Here is a 10,436-nt window from a genome sequence, read left to right on the forward strand (position 1 = left end):
GGAGCGCGTACGAAGGGACATAGGAGACGTCCCTGCCGAGACGCGGACGTGAGATGCTGTAGCATGAGGTGTGTAAATTGTTCGAGTTATACTATATGCATCCCTGTCCTTTCTTCCAACCCCCCTCTGCGTCCTGGGCTCGTGTCTCCTCCCAATAAGACAACATGCACAGACAGCTTGTTCTACGTCGTCGTCGTCGTTCCCTCGAGCTCCCCTTGCAGAGCAGCGTCCGCATCAGCCGCGCTCGTTCTCGCTCGCCGCTGCATGGGTACGTCAACGACAGAATGCGGTTGCAGTACTACTGATCATGGACACTGCCTTCTACTTGGAGGTGGTGCGCCACCGTCTCCCCTTCATGACGCTCTCAGTCTATTCAACCACGATTTATACGGGCTCCCCGAAATCTCAACGAAATCAGAGGCGGACGACCTCGATCCCCAGCCGGGTATATAGAGGCTCGCTATAACTTCATCTGTATGCGGTGTGCCGCCCGTTGCATATACGAGCTGGATACGGCTCATGTCTGTCCGCCGTACATCGCTCATTTTCCAGTCCACCGTGGATGTCCATGATCACTGGCGGGTAGAGTCTGCCACCTGCGCCTCCTTCGCTAAGCCCGCATCGTCCACTCTCGTCCCTGCTTTGCCCATCGACGAGCCCTCGGGGCTACCCAAATCTGCTCCCTCCCCTGTGACGACTCCAGCAGCGCCACGCGCGAATACGACAATCCTACTGGACCCGGTACCACTCCTCTCGCACTCGATGGCCACGCTCCGCTCCCTTTGTGCGAGCAACGCTATCATTGTCACCGTTGCGGACAGGCTTCGTCGCGCTCCGCCTGGTGGAGTGCCCACCGTCACCCCTCCAGTGCACGCCCTTCCCAGCGTCACAGACTTGTACGTCTATACGCCGGGCATGCCCGCGCCTCTTCCTATGTCCTCCCATGCACAGCTGGAGAGACCACCCTCTCCCACAGGACACCACAAGAACGGCAGGCGTCGTATGCGCCCCCCGATGCCCGACATCCAGGCGGCATGCGAAGCCAATCGTACATCTCAAGCCTACAGCTCATTCCTGTCCCTCGCATGCGTCCTCTGACTCGCCCCGGGGTTCTACTCGCTCGGTCCCTCGTGCGCGGTGCACAGACTCGAGATCGGGAGCATGAGTCCGCCGAGTCTGGGCGGACAGGAGGCAGGCGCGGTTCGCAAGCTGCTTGCGGACACGATGCCCTCGAGCGTGAACTTGGGTCTCGGGTGCGGCTGGTGGGAGAGGACGCACGGGCGCGAGCGGGGATTGAAAGCTATCTTTGGCAGCGCGAGCTCGGAGGAGGCTAATACGTCGGGCGCGTGGTCCGGGGTGAGCGAGCTTGTCATCAGGGTTGAGGAGCCTGAGCGACGGAAGCACGTTACGGTACGTTTTCCTTGTGAGCTCGCTGACGCCGACGAGGAGGCTGACAATGATCTTCACAGAACGACCTGCTCGTGATGATACTCCCGCTCGCGAACTCGCTCACGACGTTTGTCCTCTACTGGGACCGGACGTCCGTCCCCTTCGACCGTGCTTCTTCAGACGACGGACCAGGACGACTACCAGTTCCCGCCGCCCGCCCCTTCCGCCTCTTCGCCCTCGCGAACAGAGCGTTTCGCGCGGACGGTCGCAGAGCAGATGCCTGCGCTGCGCTACCTCCTCGTCAAGATCCCGCACGACTCCCGCCCGCCGCCATACGAGTTCACCTTCGACACTCTGGTAAAGTCGAATTCGCCTCCGCTATCATCCCCGCCATCGGGACACGGCGTGGCCGACGACGGCCAGAGGAGGTACGAGTGGTGGTTCTGGCGCATAGACGGCTCGGAGGAGTTTTTGTGCCTCGACCCGCTCACCGAGGCCGCGGCGCGGAAGCTCATGGATGCGGAGGGGCTGACGTTCGAGGACCGGGTGCGGTACTGGTCGCGCAGCGCAGCGCCGCCGAGGTCCGAGGTCTTCCTCCTCAGGCTGCTCGCCCACGGGTTTGTTTGCTGGACGTTTTCGTCTGTCACTCACTCGGGTTGTTTGACGATCTAGTTAGTGGGCTGCTCTTCCGATCTCGAACTGATTGACTATTGACTTTGGACCCTGTACTCGGGTACATGCTCAGCAGATTCATCTCCCCCATGTGTCACTGGGTTCTCAGACTGCTGCGCGAATTCAGGACGTTCTCGGACCACTCTCGTCCGTGCTGGCAGAGCGACGCCGCGCTAACTAGGACTGGAGACGGGCCCGATACGGTTCGCGATGTATCCACGTCCAGTCACGCCGCTCACCCATCCTTGCAGCGTTCAAGAAAGATGAACTGAGTGACAGGGCTCCAGCTGGAACTGGCTCGGCTACAACCCGAACACCAACAGGCTGGAGATTGTCACCGCCCCCACGTCCCCATCCTCGGCATCGATATCTGGAAGCACGTCTTCTACCTCTATTACCGCAACGTCAAGTCCGATGTGAGTCGCCTTTTCTTTCGCCTCGGCGTATGAGCTGACGCGCTCGCGCAGTACTTGACTGCCATCTGGAACGTTATCAACTTCAACGAGACTGTGTGTCGCTTCGTCAAGGCCATCAAGTCCACTTGACGCGAAGGAGCACGCACGCTTCGCAGAGTAGAGAACCAGCACGGAGGGAGGGAACCAGCACGGAGGGAGGGAACCAGCACGGAGGGAGGGAGGAGGAGAGATACCTGCCGAGACGCGGGGTAGGATCAGTCCTCCGTGAGATGCGGATAGGTGCGTATGCACTCCGCATGTATTGCGATCCTTCTCCCATCCCTTCTACGTCCACGTGCACATCTCCAATATCTCAACAGAGGCGGACGTCGCCGTCGCAACCTCGGAATCTCTCGCAGAGCTGCAGCTGGAATCGTCTGCGTCGACGAGCTGCACTCGAGTACGTCAACGGCTTATGATTTCGATACTTAGAACTGATCGCAACCCCTACGGTCTGCTTACAGAGTTCGCTCCGTGCCGTCTGTCTTGACCGCTTCACGACGAGCTTGAGCTGCACGATCATGATCTATACGTGTATCTCACCCCGTGGTCGCCGGTACGTCCGCCATCCATGTCTCTGGGGCTCAGTGAGTTCCCATGCTGCATCGCCGTTCCTCGACGCGTACTCACGTCCTTTATATCTCGACTGCATAGGCGGCGTGGTGGCCGGTGATGTCACAGCACATCCGCGTCCGCGTCCGCGTCCGCGTGCGCGCTCACCCGTCGCATGCCCTCAAATATAGTCATGGCCCGGCCTGCTGCATCTGAAGCGCACTTTGAGACCGCCACATTTCGATTTGCCAGTGGAATCGGCGCATGCTCAAGCTGACCTGCTCGCATTTTGACGCCGTCAGTGCATGGGCGGCCCGCACCCGTCAAGTTAAGATGCATCTCGTCCTCGACGAACTTCTTCGTGGCCATAGCGAGGTACTGGTTTTGCGCTCGATACCCTGGTACTTTAGCGAGGTGAGCGGCTCGCTCTGCGCGACATGGACGAGTACATGCATCTGAACATACAATGGCATTCTACGCACACCTACGTCTGCAATCGCCTATCGCCATCGGGCCTCAACAATTCGCAGATCCCGCTGCACTTCCTCGCATCGCCGTACGCGCTCGCTGATGCACTTACTTGGCTCCCGGACGTCTATGTACGCTCGTCTCGGAGTCATTACGGGAAAGGCTGATGTGAGCCGCCTTTTCTTTCGCCCCGGCGTATGAGCTGACGCCCTCGCGCAGTACTTTACCGCTATCTGGAACGCCATCGACTTCAACGAGGCCGAGCGTCAATTTGTCAATGCCGTCTCCTTGAACGCATCCTCATGAGCATACGACAAAAAGGAGAGCGCGTGCGATTTGGAGGGTTAAGAAGCGTAGAGGGGACGTAGGAGACGCAGACGCGAGATGCTGTAGCATACCCTCGGGAGTGTGTAGATTGCTCAACTTCATACTATATTCATCACTGTCCTTTCTTCCGCCCCTTCTGTCTGCGTCCACGTCCACGTCTCCGAGGTCTCGGGGGCTCAAGATATCATATATCAACATACATGGACGGCTCGCCGCACGTTGTCGTCACCTCGCCGCGTTGACGAGCTGGACTGGTCCTCCGCTGAACTCTACTCGAGAACGTCAATCATAAGCTTCGCAGTATGCCTGGAGGTGGCACGCTCCGTCTACGCTGCCAGTGCTCAATAGTGGTCTCGTATACGTATATCCCACGGCGTGGTGCGTCCGCCCTCAGGCTGTCTCCGGCTGACTTTTTGTTTGGATCATAACTTTACAGGCGGCGCGGTGACCGGTGGTGATGTCGCACGTCATGCGTCTCACTGACATTGTTTGTATCAGGACCATACAGGCAGGGCGGGGACAGGCGATGCGTGCGTGTGCGTGTGTGCGTATGCGTTACTAAAGTCAACCCTCTCGACTCTCCTAGGGCCCTTGTCCTCTCTCGGCCGGAGTCGAAGAACGCACAAAAGTCTCATTTGCATCAATATATTACGTCGTCCCAGGATCTCAGCCTTGGACTCGGACTTCAAGCTTCAAGACTAGGAAATCCCAGGGGCGGGCGCAGGTCGTCGTCAGGGTTCACTGGGCTGGAGGGAAGCTTCCGCATATGTCTTGGTGTTGGCTGCAGGCTGTCGGGAAGAGCTCCGCGAGGGCATCCAGCACACGCGAGCAGGTCTGGGCGCAGCGTGCTCCATCCCGATGCCAGACGCAGACGACCCGTGCACCCGCACCCGCACCCGCAATCTTATCCTCAGGTCCGCACCCTCAGCTCACATCCATCCTTACGCTTTATCGCACGTTTGTGTCTATGCTCGGTCTGGTTTGCGTCCCACTCAGATTAGGCCCCCTCTACTCTCCTTCGTTGTTTATCTTCTGCCTCGCACGCCGCGCTCCTGATCTGCGCATCTCCGAGCCGAGTCTCGACAGCTGAGACGGGTCTTCGTATGTACGTCCTGCACTTCGTCCCGCACCAAACTCCTGACTCTAGCAGTGCGCGAAGGCGTACCGTCAAGCTCCTCGATTCGACGGTGGACGCCGCGCCTCAACTTCTAGCAACCTGTATCGGGGCTCCTTATCCTCGTTCAGCTGGAATCTGGCGTGGCGAGTCGGGATCACGCACCTCGAGTTTTGGACTATATCCCGGCCCGCATCGAATTCGCTCATATCGCGCAAAGGCCCCAGCCCCGAATTCGGACTGCAGACTGTAGACCCGAGCTCTGAGCTTCGACACGTCGGCATAGCGCAGGCAGAGGCGGCCTTCTCGGACGGTCGAAGTCTCTCGAGACTCGAAGGCCTGCAAGGTGCCTGAGGATTATCACCTCGGCCGTGCGTCCTCGGAGTGAGCAAATGCCACGGTTGCTCATCGTGACACGTCTCGTCTTCTCGCTGCGTGCTTTCTGTGCTATTGACCGCTTACCGTCGGTAGGACTCCGCTGGCGCTGGCCGTCGCATGTGGTCCCGGAACAATGGTTTGACGCTTAGACTTCCACGCTTCGACGTCCGGGCATGGAACTACGAGTCGGAGTCCGAGGAGTGCTACGGCCCCAGACGCACTCATACCACCCACTTCGATGTTTGGTGTCGAGCGGGGGAACACGGCGTGTACTTAGTAGCATACCACATACTACGTGCAGAACCGATTGATGAATTACGTGCAGGATTGCTGAGATCGGCCGGTACCCAATGCATAAGCCCGATCACGTAACTATTGGACTATGAAAAGATACAACAAAAGGCTATATGGTCTTAGGAATGGCATGGAAAACGACTTCGCTCGTGCAGAGATGAACTTTGAAGCACTGGTTGAGCCTGTTCCGGCTGGTCATGCGATTCAGGAAATAATTGGTTTGTATGGTGCGGCGAGCCCCCTCCCCCACAAATCACCAGATCTGTCCATAATGTGTGCGATGTCAAGGCTCAGGTGACCTGGCAAGTACCTTTTCGAGGCTCTTCAACCCCCATGAACATATGCACAGTCCGCATAAGCAAGCTGCAAAATATCAACTCGTCATATGTATGTGCGATGTCTTACTGTGACTACGTACCGGTTATTGAGCCTGTCATGAAGGAGATGACATTGAAGACACAACTAATGACTGCAAGTACAATGCAGACGACCAGATTGCCGCCAAACACAAAGGGCCACACTGAAAAAAGGGACATCACTTTAGTTGCAGATGGCTGAGCACGAGGAATGTTTACACACGGAGAATGGAAATTGCACCTCTGTGTTGCTTAGGATGAGCATACGTACTACAAGAGTGTATAAACTATGAGATACTTACCCCATGCCAATACCAGTGTTTCACCGTTGATGGAAATGCTATAACATTGTTTTTGGTGTCAGCTCGGAGTAAACAGAGGCTTGCGCATGATATTCCAGAGGTTCAAATTTGGGGTGACCATTGCACCCCTCGCTCCTCCCGCACTCTTCCTGACATAATCGGGTCCGATATGCCAAAGGGGTGGAATGCCCCTACTAGTCTACATCTTTGACCGGGGAGAGGATCACAGAGCCAAACCTGGCAACACATGACCGAGCATCAATTATGGTGGACAAATCGCGGTACGAGTGGACCCGACCCAACAGTATGCAGGTTCCCAGGGGCTGCCTGATTCTCATGTGCATTGAAACCGGGAGAAACCGCAATGATTGAGTTAAGGTTACATACTTCGTCTGAACTTAGCCCTTGCGAGATTTGCAAAAGCTTCGTGGGGGATGTGAGGCTGTCGCTGAATGTGAACGGAGGTGAACAATTCCTACGACATCGTAGACATTGTAGACAGGTCAAGACAAATCTGGTTCTGGGTGAAGATCAAGATATCAGACACTCACCTGCACACACTGATTTTGGCGAAGAAATCCTCTGAGGCCAATAACACAGGTATAGAGTGTCTCAGAACAACAGAGAGAGCAGTTGGATGCGAGGGATAATCCTGGGAACCGTTCTTGACAAGGGCACCATTATGTACTTCTCCGAGTTTCCCTGGTGACTAGTCTTGTAGCATCTTGTATTTGTGTCGACACAGGAGGCGATAACACGTGTCCGTTGCCATCCCTGCGGGCGGGGCACTTTGAGCGCAAGTCTAGCAACTGTGGCGAACTTCCGCCTCCGCGCACTTGGTAAAAGTCCTACCCGATATGTCCATTCCGAGTCGCATATTGGACAATAATGCAAATGCTATCAGCAATTTCAGCAATCAGAACACATGCCCAAGAGGGTGTAATTTGGGGGACATACCATACAATAGAGCGGGCAGCTGAAGGTGGCCAATTGTCGTGGCATCTATTGCGGTACGAGAAGAGACATCAAAGTGGACCAAGACAAGCAATTATGCAGCTAATACACAGCTTGTTCACGCCAAGCTGCGCTATGATGGTAATGCGACCATCGCCTCCGAGCCTGCGTGTGCCTCTTGTGCTCCGAGTCATACCTCCAGTCGTACAATAAAAGTATCGGATACTACGGCGACTAGCGCTAGGACCAGCCACCGGCGATGGCGAGAATTGGAATTGCAGTTACGACGCCTCTTGTGAAAGCTCCTGGGCAACGTGAGACGGCGAGAAGCTACATGCGGCGAGACTCAGGAGGCACAGGGTGACGCGCCGCAACATCCTACCACCCTCAGGTCTCGATATAGGTATACAAACAACATCAATAACTGTGCCATCTAGGTCTCACAGCTCTGGCCAATCCATCACACTAGTACATGCTCGAAGCCCCTCCCGACACGGAACGTCGAACATTCCAGTCCTCTCTGACAGTCTGTACGGAGTAGTACCCAATATGACATACCGCTACGCTCACGAGTACGCCGTGGCCCATAGCCCTCTGACCGAGAGAACTGACATCAGACAGCCTGCAGCCAACACCGAGGCAGACGTCGAAGTTTCGCCCCCAAGAGAAGACGACCAGACGTGAGGCAACAAGGCCGCGTCGCCGCGAGGAGAGCAGTGTGCGCATTGGCGACCACCGCTTCGAACACGCACAGCCATGGGCATCCTCTACTGCGACTGACCGCCGCCTTCCAGAAGGCGCGCCTAGCTGCGATAACTGTGACGACGACCTGCACACGCCCCTGAATCGACCTGGGTTTGAGGTTTATTCGAAAGGTAAGGACCCCAAACGGTGCTTACATTGCGGCACGAGAAGACTCTGTGGACGAGGCAGGGTATGGCCAGATGGCAGGCTGAGCCGAGAAGACACAAGTAGAGGCGATTGTGGTTCACTGGTAGTCGCGGATATGGTCGACTATGCGAAGCGGAGCAGTAAGAGCCTCAGGTTAGGCTCAGAGGACGGGGCAGAGGCGCGACTTGAGGTCTTCTGAGTCCGCTGAGAGAAGGCGCCTCGAGCTCGAGGCAATCCACGGGCCTGCACGTCGAGCGACCGGGCTGGGTGAATGAACATACACATCAAGCTGCAGCTCAACGAGTATGATCGATGTGTCCAGACGTACCTTGCCCTGGTTCTGCAGCCGCTTAGAAGTGTTCAAGAGAATGCCCGTGGCACCAAACATCACGGTGACAAGACCTGTACAGTTCGACGCGTCGTCATATGTGGTTCAAACATTCTTTCAAGCCTCAAGCATACCGAATGGAATGAGAGCTTCCCATGGGACCGGCATGACGAAAAGCTAGCAGAGAGACGAGACAAGTGCTTGGGTACAGTGCACCTCCTGAAGCGCGCGGAGTGAAGATGGAAGATGGAAACTGCGATGTTAGCGGGGTCGAGCGAGTGTTGGGCCCGAATTCGCCTCGGGAGTCGATGCAAAATTGAAATGAACAAGTCAAGACGTTGAGGAGGTGTCGCAGGCCAGGTAATGTGTTCATGTTCGAGGGGCCCGGGCATGAGACATCTGCCCTTGAAGGCGCACTGTGTAATGTACACACCCATGTCATCACCGATGTCGATCATCCTCATGGGACGAAACGGGGAGAGGGACGGCGAACGTACACGGTGGGTGAGATCCACGCGATAAGTCATGATTAGACAGCTCGAGCGCGCCGTGAAGCGGCAACGGGCAAACTATCTGCAAGCAGAATACAACGTTTAGGATCAGTATCGCGATTGTATGCTGTTGGCTACGCCCTCATACAGCGGCGAGAGGGTGCAAGTGCGGCTCGTCGACACGGATGCTAGGAGACCGAGTCGACGACGAGGTGCAGCGAACAGTCGGCACATCTTGACATAGGGATCTCGGAGACGTGTATGCGGACGCAGAAGAAAGACAATAATGCAATGTAGAAGAAAGACAATAATGCAATGCATATGCCAATGCGCGATTGAGCAGTCTACACACCTCTATGGAAAACAACGCGTCCGCGTCTCGGCAGGACACACTCCATCCGCTCTGCTCTGTTTCTGACATTCTACACTCCGAAGCGTATGCTGTCGTGGGCGCACGAGGCTGGGTTGAGGGAAGGGCTTGATATTGGCATGGAGAGACACACGCATCGAGATTTAGGCGGACTTGGCAGCCTCCATGAGCCGAGGCTCGGCCTCGTTGAAGTTGAAGTTGACGAGGTTCCAGATGGCGGTCAAGTACTACGCAGGCGTGTCAGCTCATGCGGGTGAGCGTATGCGCAACACTACTCACATCGGCCTAGACGGTATGATACTGAAGGCAGAAGGTGTGCTCGCATATATCCATGCCGAGGATGGGGACGGACCCTGTTTGGGAATGGTAGCATCATTGAGCTTGGTGTCGGGGGTGGTAGACGAGCCAGCCCCAACCGGAGCCTTGGATGGCAGCAGTGACGAAGTTCTTTTTCTTCTTGTACGCTGCGTGATGGGTGAGAGGCGTGTACATAGAGGAGGACTCGACGCGGATACATCATGAACGCGTGCGACGATAATGGCACTCACCATGAATGCTGGAAAGTCAGCGACGAGGTCGTCTGGAGAGGGCCCGCAGAGAGCTCGCCGCTGCCCTAAGACTGGGGCGCGAGGTTCTTCCAGAAGAGAGAGTGATTGATGTGCTCGCCACTGTTGAACTTGAGTGCGTACTGGAGCTTGATCTGCTCCTTGAGGGAGGGTGTCTGGGCATAGGACTCCTCTACAGCATTGAAGCTGTTGACGTTGATAGACCTGCACGTCGCGTGCGTGAGATCGAAGGTGCGAGAGTCGTCCGAGCGTCCACAAGGGGAGAGGAGGGAGGAAAGCAGAGAGAGAGAGGAAAGAGGAGAGACACACAGGGGTGTGTCGAGCTGCAGAAGAGGAGGGACAGTCCAACGGGACGTCGAGTTTGTCGTAGATAGTTGCTATAATAAAATTGTCAGTGTCGTCGTCGTCGTCAGAATACGATAGTCTGCGATTCTATGTTGAAGAATGAACGGTCGGGGGTGCTCTAACTCGCGGTCTCGAAGGGGAGGGAAAAAACTTGTCTATAACGACGGTACCGTAGAGTTTTTAT

At 56.1% G+C, this 10,436-nt stretch overlaps 6 protein-coding genes across 6 annotated transcripts; 3 read left to right on the plus strand and 3 right to left on the minus strand.

The window, feature by feature from the left end:
* Positions 1 to 397: 397 nt before the first annotated feature.
* Positions 398 to 896, plus strand: L226DRAFT_540969 (uncharacterized protein; the record flags this gene model as incomplete). The annotated part of the gene is made up of 1 exon (XM_067681972.1): positions 398 to 896. A coding segment is annotated over exon 1 (377 nt), but the record flags the coding sequence as incomplete, so codon positions are not given.
* Positions 897 to 982: 86 nt separating this feature from the next.
* On the plus strand, positions 983 to 2,396 carry L226DRAFT_367345 (uncharacterized protein). Its single transcript, XM_067674271.1, has 2 exons — positions 983 to 1,410; positions 1,470 to 2,396. The coding sequence occupies exons 1-2, from the start codon at positions 1,162 to 1,164 to the stop codon at positions 2,094 to 2,096; spliced, it is 876 nt and encodes a 291-aa protein (XP_067528757.1). The 5' UTR covers positions 983 to 1,161; the 3' UTR covers positions 2,097 to 2,396.
* An 839-nt stretch (positions 2,397 to 3,235) lies between these two features.
* On the plus strand, positions 3,236 to 3,996 carry L226DRAFT_367385 (uncharacterized protein). Its single transcript, XM_067674272.1, has 3 exons — positions 3,236 to 3,482; positions 3,636 to 3,704; positions 3,756 to 3,996. Exons 1-3 carry the CDS (start codon positions 3,333 to 3,335, stop codon positions 3,840 to 3,842), a joined length of 306 nt encoding a protein of 101 aa, XP_067528758.1. The 5' UTR covers positions 3,236 to 3,332; the 3' UTR covers positions 3,843 to 3,996.
* Positions 3,997 to 4,836: 840 nt separating this feature from the next.
* On the minus strand, positions 4,837 to 5,415 carry L226DRAFT_540971 (uncharacterized protein). The gene is made up of 2 exons (XM_067681973.1): positions 5,143 to 5,415; positions 4,837 to 5,093 (listed from the first exon to the last, which is right to left on the minus strand). Exon 1 carries the CDS (start codon positions 5,384 to 5,386, stop codon positions 5,183 to 5,185), a length of 204 nt encoding a protein of 67 aa, XP_067528759.1. The 5' UTR covers positions 5,387 to 5,415; the 3' UTR covers positions 4,837 to 5,093; positions 5,143 to 5,182.
* A 1,442-nt stretch (positions 5,416 to 6,857) lies between these two features.
* L226DRAFT_367421 (uncharacterized protein) lies at positions 6,858 to 7,392 on the minus strand. Its single transcript, XM_067674273.1, has 3 exons — positions 7,265 to 7,392; positions 7,160 to 7,204; positions 6,858 to 7,081 (listed from the first exon to the last, which is right to left on the minus strand). The coding sequence occupies exons 1-3, from the start codon at positions 7,307 to 7,309 to the stop codon at positions 6,920 to 6,922; spliced, it is 252 nt and encodes an 83-aa protein (XP_067528760.1). The 5' UTR covers positions 7,310 to 7,392; the 3' UTR covers positions 6,858 to 6,919.
* Positions 7,393 to 9,484: 2,092 nt separating this feature from the next.
* Positions 9,485 to 9,833, minus strand: L226DRAFT_576644 (uncharacterized protein; the record flags this gene model as incomplete). Its single annotated transcript, XM_067685398.1, has 3 exons — positions 9,485 to 9,568; positions 9,633 to 9,694; positions 9,758 to 9,833. 3 exons carry the CDS (start codon positions 9,831 to 9,833, stop codon positions 9,485 to 9,487), a joined length of 222 nt encoding a protein of 73 aa, XP_067528761.1.
* Positions 9,834 to 10,436: the final 603 nt, after the last annotated feature.

This window comes from Lentinus tigrinus (genome assembly GCF_003813185.1).
Source record: "Lentinus tigrinus ALCF2SS1-7 unplaced genomic scaffold L226scaffold_71, whole genome shotgun sequence".
NCBI lineage: Eukaryota > Fungi > Basidiomycota > Agaricomycetes > Polyporales > Polyporaceae > Lentinus > Lentinus tigrinus.

Coding starts and splice junctions, on each gene's coding strand:
- L226DRAFT_367345 (XM_067674271.1), top strand. CDS start 1,162: ATGAGTCCGCCGAGTCTGGGCGGACAGGAGGCAGGCGCGGTTCGCAAG. Junction 1,411..1,469: donor AGCGACGGAAGCACGTTACG/GTACGTTTTCCT, acceptor TGATCTTCACAG/AACGACCTGCTCGTGATGAT.
- L226DRAFT_367385 (XM_067674272.1), top strand. CDS start 3,333: ATGCTCAAGCTGACCTGCTCGCATTTTGACGCCGTCAGTGCATGGGCG. Junction 3,483..3,635: donor TACCCTGGTACTTTAGCGAG/GTGAGCGGCTCG, acceptor CGTACGCGCTCG/CTGATGCACTTACTTGGCTC. Junction 3,705..3,755: donor TCATTACGGGAAAGGCTGAT/GTGAGCCGCCTT, acceptor GCCCTCGCGCAG/TACTTTACCGCTATCTGGAA.
- L226DRAFT_540971 (XM_067681973.1), bottom strand. CDS start 5,386: ATGAGCAACCGTGGCATTTGCTCACTCCGAGGACGCACGGCCGAGGTG.
- L226DRAFT_367421 (XM_067674273.1), bottom strand. CDS start 7,309: ATGCCACGACAATTGGCCACCTTCAGCTGCCCGCTCTATTGTATG. Junction 7,205..7,264: donor GCTGCCCGCTCTATTGTATG/GTATGTCCCCCA, acceptor AATTGCTGATAG/CATTTGCATTATTGTCCAAT. Junction 7,082..7,159: donor ACTCGGAATGGACATATCGG/GTAGGACTTTTA, acceptor CCCCGCCCGCAG/GGATGGCAACGGACACGTGT.